The sequence below is a fragment of the Strix uralensis genome, chromosome 2 (assembly GCF_047716275.1).
Source record: "Strix uralensis isolate ZFMK-TIS-50842 chromosome 2, bStrUra1, whole genome shotgun sequence".
NCBI classification, from domain to species: domain Eukaryota; kingdom Metazoa; phylum Chordata; class Aves; order Strigiformes; family Strigidae; genus Strix; species Strix uralensis.
The window spans coordinates 105,601,480-105,626,208 of NC_133973.1; the positions used below are offsets into that span (position 1 = coordinate 105,601,480).

The 24,729-nt window shown below is 40.6% G+C and overlaps 2 protein-coding genes across 4 annotated transcripts in view; both read left to right on the forward strand.

The window, feature by feature from the left end:
• The first annotated feature begins 299 nt into the window (after nucleotides 1-299).
• SLC25A30 (solute carrier family 25 member 30) lies at nucleotides 300-12,618 on the forward strand. Its single transcript, XM_074859633.1, has 10 exons — nucleotides 300-388; nucleotides 4,170-4,248; nucleotides 5,665-5,812; nucleotides 6,473-6,567; nucleotides 6,849-6,934; nucleotides 7,897-7,992; nucleotides 8,873-8,997; nucleotides 9,538-9,676; nucleotides 10,163-10,243; nucleotides 11,035-12,618. The coding sequence occupies exons 2-10, from the start codon at nucleotides 4,185-4,187 to the stop codon at nucleotides 11,074-11,076; spliced, it is 876 nt and encodes a 291-aa protein (XP_074715734.1). The 5' UTR covers nucleotides 300-388; nucleotides 4,170-4,184; the 3' UTR covers nucleotides 11,077-12,618.
• Nucleotides 12,619-14,211: 1,593 nt separating this feature from the next.
• Nucleotides 14,212-24,729, forward strand: part of COG3 (component of oligomeric golgi complex 3) — a 32,827-nt gene continuing 22,309 nt past the window's right edge. Inside the window, exons 1-11 of one of the 3 annotated variants that reach the window (XR_012627651.1) lie at nucleotides 14,212-14,434; nucleotides 16,639-16,785; nucleotides 17,322-17,383; nucleotides 19,114-19,279; nucleotides 20,062-20,136; nucleotides 20,258-20,350; nucleotides 20,659-20,784; nucleotides 23,012-23,092; nucleotides 23,301-23,344; nucleotides 23,552-23,678; nucleotides 24,188-24,279. Coding sequence is in view for 1 of the 3 variants with exons in the window: in XM_074859634.1 (XP_074715735.1) it covers nucleotides 14,273-14,434; nucleotides 16,639-16,785; nucleotides 17,322-17,383; nucleotides 19,114-19,279; nucleotides 20,062-20,136; nucleotides 20,258-20,350; nucleotides 20,659-20,784; nucleotides 23,012-23,092; nucleotides 23,301-23,344; nucleotides 23,552-23,678; nucleotides 24,188-24,279 (1,175 nt within the window). In the remaining 2 variants the exon portion in view is untranslated. The remainder of the gene's footprint in view (nucleotides 14,435-16,638; nucleotides 16,786-17,321; nucleotides 17,384-19,113; nucleotides 19,280-20,061; nucleotides 20,137-20,257; nucleotides 20,351-20,658; nucleotides 20,785-23,011; nucleotides 23,093-23,300; nucleotides 23,345-23,551; nucleotides 23,679-24,187; nucleotides 24,280-24,729) is intronic. The other 2 variants (XR_012627650.1, XM_074859634.1) reach the window with 2 other exon arrangements.

The following is a 24,729-nucleotide window of genomic DNA, read 5'->3' on the forward strand; positions in this document are numbered from 1 at the left end:
AAATACCACCCTGCCCCGCCAGCCAGAAGTGTCCCGAGGCCAGCGGCGACGGCAAGCTTCTGATTGGAAGGGCAGGGCGGTTAATTTTTTCCCAGGTTTATTACAAGCCGGCTCAGCATCCCCCTCAGCCCAAACCTCCCCACATGGACCGCGGGCCCTTTAACCCCCCCCTCCCCTTCCACACACACAGCGCCCAGGCCTCTCCGGCCGTCCCCTCAGGCGAGCCCGCCTTCCCCCCGCCCAGCACCGGGGAGGGGGCGAGGCGGGGCCCCGCACTCCCTATCGGCCGCCCCGGCTGAGGGGAGCTGGGCAGGGCTTTATAACCGGCGGGGCGGCGGCGGGCTGGTGGCTGGCTCGGCGGGACGCGGGGGTGGAGGAGGCCTCGGCGGTGAGTGGGGAGGCGGTAGCTGCTGGTCCCTCAGGTCGGGTGGGGGGTGGGAGGTCGCCTTTCTCCTCGCCGGCCGGTGCAGGTATTTCTCCGTGAGCTTCACCGAGTGCTAGCTCTGAAGAGGGTGGGGGTTTGCTGAGCTTTGCTCGGCACCCTCCAGAGCCCTCCACTCCCGAGCAGGGACGCGCCTCTTCCTTCTCTTCATTGTTTTTTCCTCCTGATGCTCTTCGTCTCAAGGCGAAGCCGGAGGGAGCCGTGCTTCGTTTTGTCGCTGAAAGGGAGCTGGTCGGCGCAGTAGTTGCTGCCTCCCTTTGCCCCTTAACAGGTGTTGGTGTGTCCTTGCTCCAGCTGTTTAAGCAGACTGTCCGTGCTGCTCAGGGAGGGGCTGCTGCAGGGAATCCCTTCAGTTGCGGAGGGGGCCTTCACTGGCTTCCGTACTTGAAAGGCAACTGGTATTTTCCAAGAACTTGCCACGAAGCTTGTTAGCTTTAGCTCTGATTTTATTACTTTATGATGATGCTTCACTGCTTGAATATATAGTCTGAGCTGTGTATCTGCAGTATCCATGTAGTTAGTATTGCTTAGATAACTATCTTATATGTGCATGCTTATATTACAGGGAATAACTTTCTAGGGCTAGTAACTCATTTAGCATAAGCCTTCTGTAACATTCAAGGGTCAAATCCATTTTAAACAGCGAAACCTACTGTAAACTGGAGTATACTGTGTGCTTAGTATACTAGCAATATTGTTAACCAATACAAAATTTGATATGGACTTGCTCAAGTGGGTCCAGAGGAGGCCACAAAGATGATCAGGGGCTGGAGCACCTCCCGTATGAGCACAGGCAGAGAGAGTTGGGGTTGTTCAGCCTGGAGAAGAGAAGGCTCCAGAGAGACCTTATTGCAGCATTTCAGTACTTAAAGGGGGCCTACAGGAAAGATGGGGAGGGACTCTTTATCAGGTAGTATAATGATAGGATGAGGGGTGACGGTTTTAAACTGAAAGAGGTTAGATTTAGATTAGATATTGGGAAGAAATTCTTTACTGTGAGGGTGGTGACACACTGGCACAGGTTGCCCAGAGAAGCTGTGGCTGCCCCCTCCCTGGCAGTGTTCAAGGCCAGGTTGGACGGGGCTTTGAGCAACCTGGTCTAGTGGAAGGTGTCCCTGCCCATGGCAGGGGGGTTGGAACTAGATGATCTTTAAGGTTCCTTCCAACCCAAACCGTTCTATGTGACTTTTAAAGTCTGTTCTCTAACAGGGAAATATCTAAGTATTTGTTTCAAGTGACACATTATTTCAGTCACACTGCCAATTAAAAGCAATCACACTGGCTTCTGACTCTTGCAAAGAGTGTGTGAATGAATTGCTGTATTAACCTCACCTAGTGTCCTTTAGCGGTAGTATCACCTCTGTGATCTTACTGATGGTCAGGGAACAACAATGTATATTTGATAAGGATGATTTGTTTCTAGTAAAATTGGAGACCTCTATTTATTCTATAATGAGGGCTGAACTTAGTTTTTAAGTAGTTTCCCAATTGCCAATGGAATGCTTCTAAGGAGATGCTTACTGTTTTCTATTAGTGTAGGGAAGAACTTCTGAGTAAGAAGCAAAACAAGAATTTGGAAAATGGTACAGCTGAGGTGAAAGGGCAGAGTTGCTTGATGGTGTTTTTTTTGGATTTGTTTGTGGGGTTTTTTTGGTTTTTTTGAGATAAGCTCTGCCACTCTGCTTTAATTTCTTCCTGTAAGTATGGAAAGCTAGAAGGAGGGATGCAAGGTAGAAATAAGTGGAAAGACTCAGATGGTTAGTTTGGCCTAAACAGCAGGAGAGGAGACTAGTAAGCCTTTCAGAGGTACAAACCTTGCCAGTGCGATGTAAGGCCTTCACCTTGGGATATGTCAAAGGAAGTGTGCTATAAAATTATCTGCATTAGGGTAATCCTGTACATAAAACTTCAGCTAATATTAGTAAATCTGTGTACAAATTGAAAACTTTATTTGGCTGCGCTTGCATACTTCTACATTGTGTCAGTGCCCCAGAATTACACAGAAAAACTGAGTAGCCTTCATTGCCTAAGCAGAGTGAAATACAAGCCAAAGTACAGTTGTATTTTAGTTTTTTCAGTGTTATAGTATTTGTGATAGATGAAAATTTGTTTTAATGTGTTGAGTGGAAAAAAGTTAACTGTATTTTCAATTTTGGTAAGTTTCTCAAAAGCAAAGATTATGTATGTTGATGATAGTGGGGAAACTGAGCTTGTCTTTGTCTCCGTTAATTAAATGATCTGCCATTAATCGTGGCAGGACAGGACTATGAGGAACTTGGAGCTGGAAGTGTCCTGCTTCTGGCACAGTGTTATACCCATGTAGCTCTGCTGCTTTCATATTGAAAAGTTGGCATAGTCTATGGCCAGGGCTCCTATCTTCGTACTGCACTGCTTTTGGCAATATAGTGGGTGCCCTTATTTGCCTTTTCTTTGTGGTTTTTTACATCAGTGGTGTTGTCTGCAGTGGCCTAAATGGTAAGATGGATTTCTGTGGGCTTGGTTGTTGAGTATTTGAAAGTCTGTGCTTTGAGCTCCTATGTTGGTTGTTTTTCTTTTTTTTTAAATTGTATTGAGTGTCAGAAGTCTGAAGACCCGGGTAACTCATGAAGTAAATATGACAAAAGGAAAACCAGGGCTGCAGTAACTATTCAGGTGTGCTCAGTGTCTGCAATTTCTATTAACTTCACTTGGGCACTGAATTATTGACACTTCTAGAGGAAGTGACCAAAGAAGGTTCATCTTTACAAAAGGCGGAGCTAAGTAACTGGTGTATTTGCAATTATTTTCCATCTGAAGAGTACAGGTGAATAAACAAAGTAACAGGGAATGGAAGTACCAAGGGAAATGGTTTCAAGTACAATTATTCCACAAAATTAACTGGCAAAAATATAACTGTAGAATCCAGTGTTTAGGAGGATATTGCAGAAAATGGGGAATGGAAGGTATTTATGTTATGAGGAAGAGGAACGATAAGCTGTGAAGAGATCTACTTGGTTTTGGGAAGGGCAATCTTGTATGGGCTGGACTAGTCTGGTTTTGCAGTTCTTATCTCTTTTCTAAGATAATTGGATTACTTTAGCATTTTGTAAAGCATACGTCATAGTTAATTGTGATTTGTGGTCACTTTGTAAAATTCACTCAAGTGACTACTGTGTTAGAGCAGCCTTTTTTACTGTAAAAGGCCTAATGCACCTGATTACAACTCTCTTCATATAACATTTACCGGAATTAATATTGTGAACACTGGTAGCAGAAATAGGCCTTAATGGAGGCAAATGTTGTATGTGCCTCTATCTTCTGTCCAAGTGTACTGGCTCATGTAAAGTTGATACCAGGAAAAAAAAAGGGACAGGAGTTTGGTAATGACTGTCTTAATGTTCCATTTAATTGCAAGATGTAGTCAAACTAATTCAGCTTGGTGAGAGTCCTTGGAGGTTATTCACTGCAGTGCTCCTTAAGGTCATGTCTGGGAGACAAACTGCTTTTATTTTTCATGGTGAGGATAGTGGTGGCCAAAATACATAGTAGAGACGTTGATTTGAACCCAGGTGCCTTTGTGCAGTATTACTGACATCTGACTGTCAATGGTATTAAATGTTCTTACCCTTTGTATGTTTGGAAGGTCCATCTTAAATGGACAAGCAACAAAGTTTTATTAAATGTTAGCATATATATTTATATAACAGATGTACTTACAGAAGCATTAAATCATTGTCTTATTTCACAGAAAGAAGAATCAATAATGTCAGCGCTAAACTGGAAGCCCTTTATTTATGGAGGTTTAGCATCAATCACTGCAGAATGTGGTAAGTTTTTCCTTTAACTGTTTACATTATTTCCTTTGATCAGATAGTCTCTTTTAAAGCAAGCTTGGTTCCATGCTATCAGTGACACAGTAGTATATGGTGGTCTACAGCATAGTTTTGTTCTTTAAGGCTGACTGAAGAGTTGCTCAGATCTTTGTTACAATGTCAGAACACTTCTGTCTGTAAACTCATGCCCCATATGAGTCTTGTTTGTATAAAAACTTTGCCTTTGGATTCTGTTATTTGGTGTTTGTTGATCTGTTCCTAGACAGTGGTCGTAAGTATACACAGCTCTTGTTTTGCTAGAGTAGACAAGCTCTTAACTTGTAAAATTTTTCTCTTAGCTTTTCTGAGTAGCTATGTTGCAGTTTAAATTCCCTTTTCTTGAATGTGAGTGGCTGTTTAGATTTGAACATTTGAATTGAGTTAGTGTCCAACACAGAGTAAGTGCTAGAGTGAGCCAGTGCATCTGATGTGCCTATTCTAAAGACAAACTTAAAATACCAACATCCTTTTAAAGTCTTACCTGAAATGCACGTACATGAAAACAAAGGAAATCTGTTTTTTTCGCAGTAGCAGAACAGAGTCTGACGTGTGTTTGGCTTCCATGTGAAGTCTGTCTAATAAAATAGATGTAGTATAAAATTACACTTAAAACTTTCCTTTTCTACCTTCTCTTATTAAACTTCAGTTTGAAACCTTGCTTACTTGACTGAATGTGGCCAATAATGCTAAAAGCTTTGTGAGGAAGACAAGCAATTCATAACAGCCTTGCTTGTCTGGTAAACCTTGTTAGAACAGAAGTAGCTAATCCTGACTCCTGTTAGCCCTTTAGGTGAATATTGAATGTTGAGGTGGTCCCATTCCTAAAAATAAGCTCTGGAGGCATATGCTTTCTAAACCTTTTCATAAAGGGGGGATGGAGAACTTGACATAGCAGTAGGCTGTAGGAAAGCAGTAACAGAAATGGGTACTACTGCTATTGCTCTTTTAGGTTCTAGGCTAGAATCTGTATAACTTGTCCTATGAAATTTGTATTTCTTTGCCTTCAGTGAAATGCTTTTCAAAGATGTTGGTAGAATACACACACAAACTCTGTACTTGAGTGTGATTGCACAGTCCTCTTCAGTGTGGCTGTTTACAGCCAGACATACCATGTTGCCTGAAAACAGTGAATGCAAAATGTAAACATAGGAAGAAGTAGGTAGGACCTCTGACAAGCTTTAGAAGAAACAAGGTGACATAAAATGAACCACTTGCTTAAAGAAAGTCTTGGTAAGAGATTTCTTTCCCCTGGGAGTATTTTTTTATATTTTAGTATAGAATAAAGGCTTCTGTTTCTTTTATCATGTTCTTTGTTGTCTTTGGTTAGGTAAGTACTTGATAGATTTTTCTCTCTGAATTTTTTTTTTTAAGGTACTTTCCCCATTGATCTGACCAAAACACGTCTGCAGGTTCAAGGTCAAGTTAATGATGCCAAATATAAAGAGATCCGCTACCGTGGAATGGTGCATGCACTAGTCAGAATATGCAGAGAAGAAGGATTGAAAGCCCTATACTCTGGGTAAAATTAACTGACTTGCAGTAATGGTTTATGAACAGTATATTGATAAGTATAAGCCCAATATATGTGTGAATTCTTGAGTTTCAGATTTACAAGGTATTTGGTTAGCCTCAATTAACCTGGAAGTTGAATGCCCAAGTTTAGATTGCTTCAATGCTTGCACTGTGTAATAGCATTTCATATTAAAAAAACCCAAACAAACACCTGCAGAAAAAAATAAATGGCTAAGCATAAGTTATTCTATGCAATGCTACTATGGCTGTTCCATCTCTCAGAAGAAACACTGAATTAACCTTTGTGTATAAATGGTCATACTGGGTTTTTTTTAAACATGAAAGATGGTGGGAAGAGATGTAATCTGCAGATTACATTTCAGACAAGCTGGCCAGTTATTTTATAGATCACAAACTGAGGTATGCTGTAATACTAATCCTTCCACAGTTTGTTCCTGTTCTTGCAGGCTTTATTTAAAAAAAGAACCCAAACAAAAAGAACCACAAACCCTTGTTTTGTCTGTAGTGCGTTTAAATTGTTGATTTAAATGAACAAATCTTTCTCTGGTACATTATCTTGTGTCCAGTCTCTCCTGCTCTAAAAAGTATTTGCTAATCAATCTTTTGCAATTTTGAGCATACATATTATCACTGCCTATTTTTACAGGATTGCACCTGCAATGCTACGGCAAGCTTCATATGGAACTATAAAAATAGGCACTTACCAGAGCTTCAAAAGAATGTTTGTTGAGCATCCAGAAGGTGAGTGGGTTTTTTTCAATTTAATTGTGGACTGTTTTGCTTGAAGCTAGCTGTTTCCATTTGGTATCTTACTGTAGCGGTTTGAACAAGTCTACTGAGAAGACATTCCTTGTACCAATTACAATAAAGCGAGTCAGCAAGGAAGACTTGTCAGAGCAGTTTTTAAGGCTTCTGTAATTGGCACTTTCTCTGGTTAAAGGAGGGCTGGCATCATCCTGCCCTTATGCATCTTAAGCTTTGTAAATCTGCAGCTAAACTCTTTTTCTTTGTTTATGGAATAGATGAAACCCTGATGATAAATGTTCTGTGTGGCATTCTTTCGGGAGTAATCTCATCATCTATTGCCAACCCTACTGATGTCTTAAAGGTAATTATGTAGAGTTTGCCCTTAGTTTTTGTCCTAAGGACATTTCCCGAGGAAATGCGAAATCTCCTGATTTTATAGGATTTGTTGTTTTGTAGCCCTATTTATTCTCAGTTTTTAAGTTGTAAAAATCGGTAACATCCTGGATTATTGGAACCTTCTTCTGGTCCATACTAATTATTTGGAAGTATGCAACAGGAAACTGATGGCTGGGGAGGTAGTTGGATCCATATAAGAAGCTGTTAGCTTAATGATAGTCAGTGACCTCTTTTCCAGTTACTTAAAAGGGTTGATGGTATTTAACTTACAAAACTGTAGCATAGCAGGTGACTTACATGTCTGTCTGTAATGAAAAATTCAAAAAAACTCATTCTGTTTTTCTAAAACTACTAGAAACTTAATCCTTCATAGGGCTAGTGTGATTATGTAGAGGCATTTCAAACATAAGCTTCTATTTCAAGTGTGGCTTCAATTAGTTATTTCTCAAAATCATGCCCATGTACCAACTTGCTCGTCACCAAACTTGTATTTGGTAGTTACCATGCAGGTTCCTGAGGACATTCTTAGCAATCCACAAGACCATGGTTGTCACTAGCTGAACCCTTAATCTTTTTAACCTTTCATTTTAACACGTTCCTGTAAAAATGCTGTCAAGGACATCCTGCAGAACCCATCTGTCAGTCTAATCTAAATGGAGTAGTGTATAAATACAGAAATAGAAGTGACTTAATGCAGTTAAGAACTACACCACGTACTCGTTCAAAATTGGCAGCTGCATTTGGATAGTTAAGGCACTTCAAACGATTGCATCATGGTTATGATAATGTCAGCTGTTAATTTCTATTCAAAAGAAGTTGACTTTACTTAAAAGATTGTAACTTAAAATGTTAATAAAGCTGTATTAAACTATTACGGGTTGTATGTTTGAAAATTATTTTCTAACTTGGTCTTCAAATGAATCTCAGATCAGAATGCAAGCCCAAGGTAGTGTGATTCAAGGAGGAATGATGGGAAACTTCATACAGATCTACCAAAAGGAAGGCACTAAGGGATTATGGAAGGCAAGTGTTTTTGAACTATATCCTACACTTTAAGTACACTTTCTTGCTTAGCTGTATTTCATGTACTTTCACAGTATTCTCAGCCAAAATATGGAGAGGTCGGTACCTAATATGTATGTAGCTTGTTGTGACTACTTCACTGCTGGTGTCTTGGTTCATTCTGGCAATCTTGTGTTCAAGGATTGGCTGCTTCTTAAAAAAAAGGAGACAAATGGAGGCTTAAATTAGGGTAACTGGTCTATGACCAGTTCGACAACCCTTTTCAAGACACCTTGTAGTCTGTGCGCTCTGCTCTTTTTTTAAAATGTGTACTAAAGAACATTTGGATGTCAAGGTGCTAATGAACATCTCCTCTAGCTCAGGAATTCTTGTACTCAGACTTGTAGGTTGTCTCTTATGCCACTTACAGTCAGTGACTGTATAACAACTGAAGACCAAGAATGGACAGCTGTTCTAAAATGGCTGGAAAATAGAAATGTTTTTATATTAGCATGCTTTTCTCTGCAAAGTTTCTTGATCTCCATTTTTCTGTTCATCTTCCTTACTTTGTCAGTTTTTCAGTTAGCAGCGAGGGGAGCCAGTATCACCTGGTTGTTGAGGTCTTAGCTGACTGTTGATGTAAGAATTTGGATGTTAAGCAAAGATGGAGTAGCACAAAGGAACTGAAATTGCTGTTCAGCATGAAAAAGTGATTTATCTGTTAATTTGAATTTGCACTTCTGAAGCACATACATCTAAGACTTGTACTAATTAGCTTTATTTGAATTCAAAATGTTCTTAATACATTCATGGTGTGTTGCTTTGTATTATAAAAGATAGACTTTTCTAATGGTTCACAGAAGTTAAAGAATATAGTTGAAATTTAAAATTCTTTTGACAGGGGGTATCATTGACAGCACAGAGAGCTGCTATTGTTGTTGGAGTGGAACTGCCAGTGTATGACCTTACCAAGAAGCACATAATTATGTCTGGATTTATGGGAGATACAGTATATACTCACTTCCTGTAAGTTTGTATCACTAACTGTCTACATAGCTCATCATGGTTAGGTCTCATTATGAGGGATGAATCTTTTGATTTTTTTTTTTTTCCCCCTGTCATCAGTCTAGATGTAAATATATTTCTGATGTGTTTATAATTTTTAATACAGTAGCATCTCAATGGTAGCACATAGCACGGAAGTGAATTTTATTTAGGATTTAGATTTAACTTTCTTTTGAATATGGAATTTTGTTTTGTGGATGGTCTGAATCCTTCAGTTTTGTAAACTGAGGTTAGAGGAAAGTTCCAGTCAAATATTTGCTATTCTCAGGGGTACAAACAGCTGTTCAAGTATACAGAAACTGTATACAAGGGCTGTATGTCAAATCTTTAAAAAGATGCTTTATAGTAAATGAAAAATAATTTTTCACATCTATTAGCTGATGTAATTTTTAATTAAAAGCACTAAGCACTCATTATTACTACATGTTTTCTGGGGAGGGGGAATTCCTGTGCATCTTTAAATGTGGTAGATTAATTTTCATTAAACCTTTCTTTTATTAGCTCAAGTTTTACTTGTGGGTTAGCTGGAGCCCTTGCCTCCAACCCGATTGATGTTGTGAGAACACGCATGATGAATCAGAGAAGCCAACAACATGGAGGACACTCAAACTACAAGGGTACTTTGGATTGCTTGTTACAAGTAAGTAGTTCACATATCAACATAAGTAGAAACTGGTGCCATCAAGCAATGATTTGGGTGTAGAACTTGAAATTGTTCTAAGTTTCCCTATAAATTAATCTAAGTAACTTGGATATGCTTTTTTGCCTTTATGCTCAAAGGGACTGTACTTTCAAGGTGGGTGCCTAACATGAGCTGCAGGTTTACATGCAGCACTCTGCAAAGTTTTTGAAAAAACAAGTCTGGGAATGCAATTTGGATGAATCTGGGGTGGGTACTAAATGACATGGACTGCATCTTTACCTGCCAGGTAATGTTGCAGGCATTACTAATCTTGGCTTTATCTAGTGCAATGTTTCCTTGTCCCATCATACAGTATATTTAAATCAAGGTTACAGCACTAAGCAATCCCCTTCAGTGGTATAAAATCTTGTTAGCTGAGATGCTATTTAGATTTTTCTCTAATAAAGAATTACAGAAGTGTGTTCTTGATGTGTTTTATTCCAGACATGGAAGAATGAAGGCTTTTTTGCTCTATATAAAGGGTTTTGGCCAAACTGGTTAAGACTTGGTCCTTGGAATATCATTGTATCCTTTTTCAAAGGTGGGCAAAACTATTAAGCTAGCCATACAACAGCAAGTATTGACAGAGTTTCATGGAGTGGTCTGTGGAAAGTGTCATGTCAGCACAAATATTCCCTTTTTATGAATGGAACATTGTGTAGTTGCCCATTCTCTTAGGCAACTGCTGCTGGTCAGATTGAATTTGTGATTCACAGAGTGAATATTAGAAGGTGATATTGCAAAACATTTTTCTTTTCCTCCAATTTCATACCTGTCCATTTCCTTAGTTTGGAGCTTAATTTTAAATAAAATTGACCAGATAAGTTAGAAATAGGGGCAATTTCTAGAACTGGGGAGACTGTTAGCAGTTAGCCATGAAATCTTTTTGTATTTATCTTAGTCTCACACTAAGGGTTTGTGTTTCCAGAGCCAGTTGATCGGAACTCTGGGAAGTGGTTTGGTAGTAATGTTTTTTTTACCATGAGCAAACCTACTTTAGCTTATCAAAGCTAAGTGAGTAAAGTCTCTAAGGGCTTTCATAATACACTCCTGCTTCCCTAGTCCTGTGTTTAAGATCCTGAGGAACAAGGATGGGAAAACAGTTGGCATCACCAGCCTTAAAGCTGTTCATGTACAGGAGTGCTCTGAGGCAAGTTTTATTGTTCTGTGTAACAAAAATGGTCAACCAGCACCATTACATAGGACAGGACTAAGAGAAGAGTAAAGTTTCACACAGATGCTGCTGCCCTGTAGTAGTGAAGTGACATTTTGCGCTGCATGAACAGGAAACACTTTTCCTTAATCAGCTGTTCCAGTTCTTTCTGACGTATGAACAATTGAAGAAATTGGACTCCTGACATGCTGAACCATATACTGAATTCTGTTAATGTACTGAGTTTAGAGCAACTTGTAAGTTACCCTGAGTATCTGCTCTTTGAGATGCTGGCCAAAGGAGGAGGTTATTACAAGACTGTTGTGAATGAGAACAACCTGGAAGTGATTTCAAGGCAGACTGGCTCCTGTAGCAATGCCTTGCTCACGAGATTCAGTGGATGATGTGCACTATTTTCTAGACTGAACCAAACATGGTGGAATACCTTCTGTCAACTGTTTAAGTGTTCTTGAATGTGAAGATGTGCAATGCAACTTGATGTTGTTGAGACTCAGATGCACAGTGTTTTAATAAGAGGCAAAGAACAATCTTTCTGTTAGGAAAGATCAGTAGTACCAAGGAGCTGGGCTTTTCCTGTTTTCAGAAGCATATACCATTTGACTGTAATAGTTTATAGTTTCTAATTAACTGGAAGTGTCACAAGATGCCTTTGCAGGCTTTTAGTTCAGCAAAATACCTGCTGCAATACAAAATCTGCTTCTGGTTTTAGAGCTTTCCTGTGTTCTAAGTCCTTAGATGTCTGCATAATTTGCTGGGAATTATCCAGCTTCATTTGAAAGTGTGGTTGCTACAGTTGTCAGTTTTGCATAGCTTGAGGGAAGTTTTTTCCAATGTATAGTTCTTGGTTTTCAGCGTGATTCTTCAACATATTCAGATGTAAATTGCAAGTAGGAATGAAGTTCAAACAAGTCCACGCTCATCTGCCTGTCTTGCAGAGAAACTGTCTGTGCTTCTTCCATTGTTGGGAAGAACTACTTGTAATGGTTACTGGCTGTTATGTGTCATCTGAAAGGTTCGAGTTTTACACTGAACAGTTCAGGCTGTGTCACAGAGGTGCCTTTTCACAGAAAAGAACCAAACCCCTCCAAATGTAGGTCTACCGTAAAGACTACTTCTTTAAAAAGACACCCAAACCCAGAACTACTGAGCACTTCCCTATAGCAAATGGGCCCGGGTTGCTGTTACATGCAAGTAAACACTTTATGCAGAAATCCACCATAGCTTTCTTAAAGTATTACCTTTTGGCTTAAATGTGTGTCAAAACTTCAGGGCCATTAACTAAACAGTTATGTCGAGGTTCTTACAAATGTTGCTGTTGAATTCTGGGAAAGGAAACGTGTGAGGTGCAGGTCATACGATGGTTCTTCTGTGTTCAGAGGGTAGCAAAGCAGGGTGCATAGTTTTGCATTTTTGTGGCATTGTGTTAATCTCATAAACATTTTTTGTTAATCGTACATTCCACTTGAAATTTCATTGCAATTTCAAAATTACTATAATCACTTAAAACTACTGATTTTGAATTCGCACATGGATTTTTAAATGCACAAGGCACTTTGTTTACTAAGGCACAATGTTTTTCTATGTATATGGGTATGCTTATGTGCAGTGTTTTTCCTTACAGCTGTTTCTGTGCTTTAATAGAAGTATTTGTAAATATTTTTGTACACTATGTAAACTAAGTGTGTATTTTCAATTTTTAAGCTTATTAAAAGTTTTAAAATCATTATGTAATGACTCTGAACTGCTTTCGGTTTCTAAGTTTCAAATAGGGGGGGTGAGAGGGCGTTTTCAAATACTTCCAGGTGATTAACAAAGGAAAGCTGTTGCTGGCATTGAACTGTGTGATGTTATTGGTTATTTAACAATGGCAGACTGAAGTTGCTGTAGTTCTTGTAACTTACTGGCTGAATAACATGCATTTAACCACGTTTTTCACTATTCTTTGGTATATCTTAAACTGCAAGGCCATTTGCTACTCTGTTATGAAAACTGCTTGGTCTGGTACAGATCAATCAGTTTAGCTTTGTGTAGTAGGGAAATACATTTATTGTAACCAGAGTGGATTACTGGAGGTAATGTGTGGTAGCACAAGTCTGACCTATGCAGCTCCCAGGGGATGAGGAACCTGCTGGTTTGCAGTAACAGGGTGGGAGCACACTGCACCAGTCACTCTGGGGAAGCTGGAGAGGGACAGATGGACACAATGGGCTGTGAAATCAGGTTGCTAAGCACAGAGGGCATCAAAACAGTGAAATCGGAGTTCAGGGTCTCAGCTGAAGGTGACTGCTGCAGTGAATACCTCAAGCTATTTTCAAGCTCTTTAATTCTGACATACCTTAGTTAGGATTTAGTTTAATGTGTAATGATAAAAGACGTATGTTTACAAAAACTAACAGCAAACCAAAGATACTGAAGGGTATTTCCAAAGTAAAGAATGAATTCTGCAGCAGCTTCCTGAGGCAGCGTGGAAAAGGCAGCTCTGGTTAATGGGTGATGCTGCAGAAAAATGAAAACCAGTTCAGTAATGAGGAAGTTGGGTGGTGACACAAGGATGTGTATGCTGCCAAAACAGAGGGCTGCCTGGCCCCTGAGGGAGTGCCACTTGGTGCTAACATGTAGGAAGAGAAAGGATGGCTCCCTGCCCCGGCCTGCCTCGGGCCTGGGCAAGTGCCAGAGCTCAGGGCAGTGACAAGGGGGGACACAACCGTCCCCTCTCAGCGGCAGGTGGGGGTGTGAGACTGGAGTCAAGGAGGATCTGATGGCATCAGGTGCTCCTGTGCTTCACTTGCCCGTTTCAGGGGGACTTTAGGTGGCATATTAGATTGAACTAGACCAAAAACACTGCTGCAAAAGCAAGCCTTGGTTATTAACATGGATGGTTTGATGCGGTTGAGTTTGGGACAGAGAACCGCTGCTCTGGAGAAGCGGGGCTGGCTGTGGGCGGAGGGGGCCCGGAGCGGGGTGCCGTCACCGGGGTTATCCCGCGGGCTGCCTGCCTCTGCCGCCTCGGGAAAGAAGGCTCCAGAGAACGGGGGGGCCGCGTCAGCCGCCGGCCCGGCCCCTCTCCAGCCGAGAGCGCCCGGAGCGGGCCCCGCTGTGCTCGGGGCAGCCAGGCGGGCGCCGCGCGGTGGCCAGGCCCGGCGCTGCCGCAGCCGCCTGCGCTCCTCCCCGCCGGCAGGGGGCGCCATCGCGACCCGCCGCTGCCGCTCGCCCCCTTCCGCCCCCCGCTGCCGCACTTCTCCTCCCCACCAATGACGCTACTGCCACGCGACGCGGCGCGGAGCGCGCGGTGCCTCCCCCGGAAGCGCCGCCCCGCTCCCCTCCGTGGCCCGGCCCGGCCCGGCTCCGCCGCCGCTCCCCCGCCCCCCGCCCCTGCCAGCATGGCGGAGCCGCCGCCCGCCGAGCCGGCGGGCAGGGAGGTGCGGGACCGCCTGAGCCTGTGGGACCGCCGCCCGCAGCCCGCCGCGCCGCTCAGCGACCGCCAGACGGACTCGGTGCTGGAGCTGAAGGCGGCGGCCGAGAACCTGCCGGTGCCGCCCGAGGTGAGGCGGCAGCGCTGCCTGGGCCGGAGGGCGGGCGGGCGGGAGGCGCCGCCGCGGTGCCACGTCGCCAGGCGGCCGGGGGTGGCGGCCCGGCCCGGCCTGACCGGCTGGGGCCTGTGAGGCCGCCGCTCTCCCCCGGGTTTTAGGGGGCTCAGCAGCGTTTTGCGTTCTAGTGCCGAGCCCTCCCCTCCCCGCGGCGCCCACAGCCGCTTCCCCAGCCCGTCGTCCCCTTTCGCCTCCCTCGCGGGGTCTCGCTTTTCCTTCAGCCTTCCCGAGGCGCCTCATGCCGCGGTGCTGCCCACCCGCCCTGGCTTGCAGGGAGGTCGTGGGCAGCGGTAGCAGCTTTCCTCTTAAAATCCACGGAGTTTTCTCAGCCTGCCCTTTACTACTTCCCTCAGTTCATCAAAGTTTGTCCTCTTGAAATTGTGAGCTTTAGTCGTGAAGTTACGTGGTTTTGATCCTCTTAATCTGATCCCGATCAAGGCATAGCTGCTGCCACCAATGTTATTTCCTGGTACGACTTACAGATGATTCGATGAACTGTGTAAAGCCAGGAATAGGGGTAAAAAGCTTAATAATTTGTTATTGCCGTGGAAGACGTGGTCTCCCACTCAGTTATAAAATATCAAACTCTGACAAGGTGATTATTTATGAGTGCTTCATTGTCAACAAAGGGAAGGGGAATGAAACGTTTGCATTCCTTAACTGCACTTTTCATGAGAGGTTTTGTATTTGAACAGGATCGTAGCACAAGGTATAGTGTCCTAAAATCAACAAAGTTGGTTCTCGGCAAGTGTCTGAAAGGTCAAAATTAACAAAGGGGAGGGGGTAGAGCAATTCCTTCCTGAAATGCACCTGTTTCATCTCATGCTTCCTGGTTTCTTTTTTGTGTAAGCTATATGCAACTGCACTAAAGTACATATTGGCAGGCATCCAAAATGATTGTAAAAGGATGTACTGCTATTGGAGGGATGTTCTTAAGGATCTAAACCAGCTTTGTAACAAGGCAGGTACCGTATTTGCCAGCCAGGACAACAGGGATGCCAAGACATTGAGTACTTCAGCTGGTCTTGGCTCCTCCTGATGTGGATTGGGACAGTGGTGTCTCAGCTGTTCTGAAAAAGCAGGCTCTGATGGACTCGTCTTTTCCTCAGTAGCAGGCACGAGAGAAGCTCTGGTTCCCCAACTAGGGCTCTGCCTGTTTTGGAGGCTGGGCGGGAAAGATATGTGGAAGTTGAACAAGATAGGTCAATCTGTCTTTTCTCAAATAGTTGAACTCATGATTGTTCTTTCTTTCCTGGACTGATATTACCAGGCAATGAATATTTTACTAATGGGGTAATTTTCTAGAGAGATACCAATTTGTAGTTAAGTAGTGTTTTCTGTTTTTATATTACTGATGTTCTCAGCAAAAGAAAACGTACTTTACTGGTCAAGTGAATTAAAAAGGGTAATTAAGACTATATAATGATACTTGTTTTCTTGAATTAATTTCTTCCGTATAAGCTAATCAATGGTCTCCAATCATACTTAAATACCATTTCTCTCAAGTTACTTTTTTCGTATTTTTCTTGCTTAAAAAATCATTGTGGCCGATAATGCCCCTTCAGCAGAGCTATTCCTTGTCTTCTGAAAAAGCCTCTTTTCTTTTTAGCTTGACTTCTTCATTAAAAAGCATTTAAAACACTATTTCCTGAATAAATTCTTGCAGTGTTAAGTCTTGAATTTTCTCTGAATATCTGGCAAAAAAATCTGACAATTCTGTCTGGTGGTGTTGCCACGTAGTGTAGACAATAGTGGCATTTATTTTTGTGTCTGTGTTCTGAATTCTTATGTTCTCAGATACTTTTCTAGTGTGGTTCTCTGGGTATAGAACCAGTTAAATTGGAAATTAAAGTATAGCTCATCAGTATGTCAGGTACATGTACGTTCAGTTTCTGTTCTTACACAGACATGTACTTGTATAAAATGCTGTATAATATTGTCTGACTTAAAAAAACATTGTTAGGTGTTTCTGAATATATAGGTATGGTACTTGTTGGTTTATTATCATATTGATAAAATGTCCATTGCGTTTGTTTCTTCAAAAGTAGATGCCTGTAATTTTCTTAAGTTGATGCTTTGGATTGTGTTACTGTAGTTGAGCTGAATATACTAATTCTCAGTAAGTTCTTTAACTAAAGTTTGTGGGATTTTGCAAGCAGCTTCCAATTGAAGATTTGTGCAGCCTGACATCCCAGTCACTAACTGTTACGCTGACAGCTGCGGTGCCGGAATCCACAGAGGATGTCCTCTTAAAAGGATTTGCTGTACTGGGGATGGAGGATGAAAGAATTGAAACAGCACAGCAGGTAAGTGATGCTGAATAACCTCCAAGTTGCAGTAATCTTCAGAGAATTCTGTGAGATTCTATGTCTCTTGCGTAGCTTTTGGTGGGTTTGTTAAATTTTTTGGACTGTTTTCAAGATGCATGAAGAAACGTGGGGGGAAAAAATTATTGAAGTCTTAGCTCTTAAGTGACAGACACTTTTCCCATTTTGAGTGGAATCTTATGTGAGAGTAAGACACCCCTTCAGTAAGCTGGTGGTGTCATAATATAGAAGAATGTCATCCCCCCTCCTGCTCTTTCTAATGTGACAGCCTTGTTCTTGTGCAAATAAAGCCAGATGAAATTCAGTCTTTCCCATTTTAATTTAGTGGAGGAACAGAGTATTTCATTTGGAAGGGACCTACAATGAGGGGTTATCGTTTGTTTGCTTGATTAATAATTAAGTTATGAAAGAGCTCTGTTTTTAACAAAAGCTCATCTTAATTTAATAGATCTGATTATTTTTTTAATTGATTGCGTGTGATATCTGTGTTGTTCACACCATAAAATCTCTTCTAGTTCTTCTCCTGGTTTGCTCAGGTACAAACACAGATGGATCAAGATGAAGGTGCCAAGTATAGGTATGTGTTCTTCCTCAGTTCCTTTCACTGTAAGCAGTTTAAACCTCGAAGGACTTCATCTTGTCCATATAATGTTAGCACGCATTTGGATTCAGCTGGCAGGGAATGGGGGAATATGTTGGAACAGCTGAAGCTTTCCAAGGCAGTATGTCCCACTCCCATCTTGGAGGCAATTGCCCTTGTGGCAGAGTAGTTAAAAGGGACTCCAATTTTGTTCTGAACTGCCCAGTATATTAAGCCAGATTGAAATTAATTTTGGCTTCTGGACAGGACTGTAGACAGAGGCTGTCTAAGACTGTAGACAGAGGCTGTCTAAGAGCTTTCGTATGCCTTTTCAACTGCTGCTAGTATTGAAATGGCATCCTCTGAGGGTGAGACTGTGTAAGCAGGTGTGGCTGGTTGTCATTTCTGCCCTTGCCATTTGATTCAGCAGTGACTATGGCTGTGATTCTGTATCTGCATTCCCAGCATTCCTTGACACTTTGGTCAACTCTGGTTTTGAGACTTGGCATTCTCATCTATTTTTGTCAAACTGACTTTTCCATCAGGCTTGGAAGAACCTTTTCCCACTGACTTCTGCAGTTACTCTTCAAGAGTCTGAAGTACAGCTGAATGGCTTAGCCAAATCCACTGATGGCTTTTATGGAAACTGGCTTGTGTTTTGAGACTTTACAAACTTGCCCTTGGCCACAAAGAGATGCTGCTGTATTCTCCTCTTCTGTTTTTCTCTGCTTTTCTTTGGTCTGTCTCTTCTTCTCTTGCTCTGACATTTGAGGATTTGGCGTTTTCTAAAAGCAGAGGTTTAGGCATATACTAAGCCCATGATCAGATGAGCCTAAAAAGATATAAAAAAGAGTAACACCCTTGTACTTTGTCACTTGACATGTTCATAATAGCTCACACAGATATGTAAGTGTGCCATGGATGCAGAATGGTTTATAGGATGGCCAATATGTAATTATTTGCAGGAGGCCAGAGGAACAGGAGGAAAATAAGTTCTTTGCCTTGTCTTTTGCCTTTTGCAACTAAAGGGTTGCACGTGACTACAGAGAATTGTGATTTTACTTGCTGCTTGGTATGTGGTAAAGTAGAGCTCAGAAGTTTTAGCTGACATCCAAGAGTAATAATTTTAAATTATATTTTAGTCAAGCTGAATGTTTGATATATGTCTAGTGATCATTTAGAGTTTATATCTTCACTGAGCTTTAGACAAACTTGGAGACATTAGATACTGGATCTATTTCATTTAAGCCTCTTTCCATCAGCACAGTAGGTTTTGAATCCTGTGGATAATTTCAGCTACTTTAGGAGAGTAAAAGTAATTTCTGAATGGAAACTGAAAACTGTATAGAAGAGACCCAAATTAACACCCCTATTGGAAGCAAGGCAAGTGGAATTTGACTGCTAGAAGTAGCCTGCAGTAGTCCCTCTGTGCTGTCTATTTAGACAGTGTTCGTGTGCTCCAGACTAGCGGTGGTGCATGCTGCTGCTTTCTGGGTAGGTTTGCTATAAGGAATGACAGGAAAATGGAGTTACCGTAGTGGCTATTCCAAACCCTGTAGCTCTGTTATTTCTGTGGGTCATGAAACATCTGCTTATTGTGCACTCTTGCTTGATGCAAGTGATCTTTTATTCCTAGAGAGAGAAGGGTAGTGGCACTGTCACTGCAGGCAGCTGGATTTGCAAATACGGACAGTGAAATTTTACTTCTGTTGATTCTCTTTTTCTAGGCAAATGCGGGATTACTTGTCTGGCTTTCAGGAGCAGTGTGATGCTATCTTGAACGATGTGAATAGTGCCCTTCAGCACCTGGAGTCACTGCAAAAACAGTATCTCTTTGTGTCCACAAAGACAGGAACGCTGCACGAGGCCTGTGAACAACTTTTGAAAGAGCAGGTAGTCTTTGATGGGAGGATTACTGGAAATTTCTAAGATACCATAAACAAAAGTTTATTTTTTCTTAGGCTGGGAAAACTTGTGAGCAGTATGACAATCCTGCCATTTGCTTTGGTGTGTTTCATCTGCAGCTAGGGTATCAGGCACTGTGCAGTAAAATGTTCATTTTGTGTTGATAAGCACTTTAATCAAGAAGGAGATAGCTAGCTAAACTTTTTTAACTGATGCCTGACAAGTGCAAACCTGATTGAGATTAATAATTTATGGAAGTATTTTGAGCTGGTTATTATAAGAAGAATTTTTAAATATTTTTTTTTTATGTTACAAGCTTATTTCCTAGATATTTTCTTTCTCCTCAAGAACTGCTCCAACAGTGATATAATGAACGTGTCTTTTTAGCATGACTGGATAAGTGAGGACTTTTAAGTCTCCAGTCTTGAAGTACAGGATTTCTACAGTTCTCTGTAATACTGATGACAGCACTGCTACTTGTATGCAGTAGTATCTGTGGAATGCTGACAAACCTGTAGACTATATGTTTTTAAATAGACTATTGAGAGTAGTATGTCTTTCTCTAGTAAGACAGAGCAAGAGAGCACTGTTGTATTCTGCATCTTTTGTTGTACTGACTTAGTTGTAAGTTATCTAGAGCTAGTTAACACTGGTGTGTGCCGAGAGCTGAAAGGGAGGCTGAATAGTTTTATATATATATTTATATAAAAATAGATATTTAAACTACTTGCTAGGTTGCTGATTTTCTTTTATTTATTGTTTTTTAATAGTCAGAACTTGTTGACCTGGCTGAAAACATCCAGCAGAAACTTTCTTATTTTAATGAGCTGGAAAACATCAACACCGTAAGTATTATTTCACTGTTCATAGTCTTAGAAAATGAAAACGTACTGATCTTTTGAACTTTGTTGCCAATACTAAGTTACTCAGGTTCCTTACAATGATGCTTTGTCTTGTTTTTCAAAGAAACTGAATTCTCCTACACTCTCTGTGAACAGTGAAGGATTCATTCCCATGCTGGCTAAGCTTGATGATTGTATTGCATATATTTCATCACATGTAAGTAATTCTGTATTGTTCTTAGTTAAATCTTAATAGTTTCAAAAGTACGTATTCATACAATTTTTGTGGTGTTTTTTTCCTATAAAATATTCTCTCTACCAAATACAGTAAGAAAGCAAAGATGATGGTTTATAAACTTAAGAAATTTTTACTCAATGTGCTTAATATTCTGTTTAATTTTTATGAAATACTGCTTTTAGTTTGTACAAACTAGCATTTCTAGCTAGTAAAATAGTATTTAAAGTTTTGATAAATTCTTGACTCTTATTGTTTGTATTTGAAATGGATTTTTTTATCTCTTTCAGCCAAATTTTAAAGACTATCCTGTATATTTGATTAAGTTTAAACAATGCCTTTCTAAAGCTATGCACCTTATCAAGACATACACTGTGAATACACTACAGAACCTCACAAGCCAGTTAATGAAAAGGGTAAGGTGAAAACAGTAGGTGGTAACTCGAGCTGTACTGAAATGTCTATTGTAACACTATTCAGTTTTCTTCTTTTTTTTGTTTTTGAGGGTGGGAGGTGTCAGCAATTTTGTGTGAAAATAGGTCAGTCCACAGTGTTTGTGTAGATTGGCCAAGTTTCAGCTGAATCTGACAGAGACCTAGTGACCCAAAAGATTTAAAAATAGTAGTAATTAAAAAATCCTGGATATTGAAGATGATGAAGTAGGTGAAGTGAGATAGGTGAACAGTAACCTCTGTGAAGGCCAGGGATGGATAAACAACTGAGTTAGAGAGGCAGCGGCCAGGCAGCTTTCCTGAACCAGTTTGCACACTGTAGCTCTGATTCAGCCGCAGCACACGCTGCTGTCTCAGTTGTCAAACGGGGAAGGTGCACATGAGAAATACGAGTACTGTGAGGTGCTGTTTGGAGATGGATCATTAGAGACAGAGAGGTTGCAGGGAATACTTGCAGAAAGTATACAGGAGCTGCATGTTGTAGGATGAAAACTGTTAAAACATGACAACTCTGAGTTCATGACATGACTCAGTGTTATATTTCAGTGAGTGTTCTTGGATGCTCTTGGTCATCTAAATATTTCTTTCTGATAAGTCTGCAGTGTATGTATAGCTGCAGAGAATAACGGTGACGAGTCCCTAATAGTTTTGGTAGTATCTTTTGGTTAGTTTTAAAAAGTTGACAGCAATGTTAGAGAGTCACAGGGAAGAGTTAGATGCTTTACTCCACTCACTCCAGTGGGATTTAGACATAAAGGTGAATAGGGAGGTTTTTTGGTCTCATTAAAATGTTAACAGCCTAGTGCTGCAATATTTTGGCAGAGGAGAAAGAAGAGGGGAATGTCTCTTTCTATCGTCTTTCTTTCTTTCTCCAATTAATTGTTGTATGCCTTACACTCAGTCCTGTTACAGGCAAACTTGTTGTCATGAGGGATAACCAGTGAAATTGAAATATGCTAGAATTGAGAATTGACAGACCTGAAGAAGGAGATTTTAGACAATGCTCATGGAAACTTGCTAAAGGATACTTCTGGAGTGAAGATCTTGGTTAAGTGGCATTGAACATTTTTCACGTTTGGTATAAAGCTAGTTTTTATTTTGAAAAAAGTACCATAGCTTGGTTTGATGCCAGTTGATTGCCATGACTGAGCTAAATTGAAGTGGAACTGAGTATCTCTAGTAAACATGTCTACAGAAAGAATTGAAACCTTCTTCTGGATTTGAATTGCTGCTTAGGAGGTTTAAGTCAGGAAGGAGACCTCTTTTAGGGGTTAGATGACCTCCTCCTTCCCATCTGCATGGCAGTTTTGTGGATATTTGCATGTTTCTCTGAAACATCTAATATCTGCTTCTGCTGGAGGTGCAGTACTGAACCAGTGGTCTTCGGTTGTGGTCAAGTGTTGAGATTTCCTATTGCAACACAACAAGAGGTCTTGTCAGGACTGGAAAGGGACTGATGAGATCTAGATGTTCTTTGTTACTCCTCCCATGTGAGTGTTTGGGCATTTTGATCTGCGTGTGTAGAAGGCTGATCAGGTTGCTCACAGGGATGAAAGGAGATGGGGAAGGTGGAAGAGTTTTCCTGTCCCCACCATGTTTCAAGGGAAGGCCATCTGCTTCTCTTTATATCATCAGTTAGGGATAAGGGGAAGAAAGCCTGGTGGCTAAATTTGGTCTCTGCTCCGGTTCATTACTGGTAGAACTTGTCTAAGTTCAAGCTGTCTGTCCAGCTAAGCTGGGAAGCTGCAGGGGAAACTGCCTCAAAACTTGACATTCCAGTTGAAGCTTGAATGAGAGCTGAAACTTAGCTTCTCCACCCTGGGACTGTCAGGTAAAAGGGAAATTTTGTTCCATTTTAGTACTGTAGATTAAGGAGCAACAGTCAGTACTACTGTGGCAGGTCCAGAGAAAATTGTCTGTAGTGGAGAATGCTGTAATTACTGAAAATGTTACTTTTGCTGTAGAGACCGTTGAAACTTTTTGTTTTGGGTTTTGTTCTTCCATCTGGCTTTAGCTGAGTTCTGAAACAAGAGTGCCTTTCTAGGTGGAAAGTGGCAAAGAGCTGTTCCACTGGCAGTATAAGCATAAAGAACCAATACCCTGTTTTAGAGCCTAATTATCTCAGCCATTAAATACTAGAAGCCAAATAGAGTATTCTCCTTTTTAACCAATTGCTCATCTCTTCTTTCAGGATCCTTCAGCTGTGCCAAATTCTGACAATGCCTTTACGCTGTTTTATGTAAAATTCAGAGCAGCTGCTCCCAAAGTCAGAGTAAGTAGGCTGGTAACTAACTGTTAAAAAGGAAGCTATGAAAATGGGATTGGAATTTTATTAGTAGTGTGAATGCAAGGATTACATATTGTGCAAGTGTGAATGTCCAAAGATTGCATATTGTGTCCATGGAAAATACTGCAAACTATTTTCCAATTATTAGAAAAAAATCATTTACTGATAATAGTTTTTTCTTTTTGTTGAGTAGACTCTTATTGAACAAGTAGAGCAAAGATCTGAAAAAATGCCGGAGTGAGTATGTCTACATAATCTATTTTCAACAATTTTAGGTTTTGAAAATCTTTACTTTTGTTTAAGTACTGTTTAACACATTATTCATTTAAAATAGAGTTTTAAAAATTGAAATTATGTAGACCTAAAAGAGGGTATTAAAATGAATTTTATCTTTACTGGAAAATGAGCTGCAGGATGCAGTTACTCTTTCAATTTCTTGGCTAGGTATCAACAAGTTCTCAATGAAATCCATCAGTGTTACCTCGACCAGAGGGAGCTTTTGCTTGGTCCGAGTATCGCTAGCACTGTTACAGAATTAACCAGTCAGAACAACAGAGATCATTGTGCTCTGGTAGGTAAACTAGTCATGTATTGTGGGGTTTTTGTTATGTTTTAATTCTCCCCCTCTCAAGTAAAATGTACTTATTTAATTCAGTCATTTACATACCGAATTATCAATTTTGTTTCTGGTTTTGAATCATTAAAATTTTACTAATATTTTCAAGTTATGCATGTTTTGTGGAAGATTTTTCTGTAAAAACTGCTATAAATCTCACAAAGGGATATTTGCAAAAGCATAAAATGTGGTTACTTAAATTTCATCAGAAACAAAAAGGGGCAGAAGTTGCACAATGAGCTTTTATTTGACTAGTAACATCTTTTTAGTTCTTAGTTTTATACTTGATCTCAGTAATTTTGAATTTCACAAAGCTTCAATTTAATCATAGCTGTAGCAATAATAATAATAATAATGCAATATACAATATAATGATGTATAATATAGTATCTGTAATACCTCCTGTGGTACTGATGCGAGAAAAATAATTTAGTAATCAAGCATTTGTCTTTCTGTGAATACAGGTACGAAGTGGTTGTGCCTTTATGGTTCATGTATGTCAGGATGAACACCAGCTTTACAATGAGTTCTTCACAAAACCAACACCAAAACTGGAGTAGGTGGTACATGCTGGTTTTGTTTTACTAAGTGTTGTATTTACTATGCTGTGATGTAGCAGACAATGTTATATGGCAAATAGGGTTGCATTGAAGTGGTTTGGTAAGAACCAGCAAGAAGAAAAAAAACCTCAATCACTTTATGCATCAGAATTTGATGTTCTTTTGTTTTCTTTCTTCTTCAGGCAAAGCTGATAGTTTACATTCTCCATAAATAAACTGAGTAATGTAAATGCTCTGTAGATGGTCTGAAAGAGATGAAGATGCACAGTTGATTTGGAAATAGCTGTAGAAGTTTACAGTGCTACAGCTCAGATGTTTTTGTACTACCTCTATGCCAATGGCTTGCACAGTCAGTTGCAGAAGTGCTTTTCATTTACTTCAGTGTAAAATTAAGCTGATGAACTCCAGCCATTTTTCATCAAGGATTTAGACTTAGTGAGCTGCCC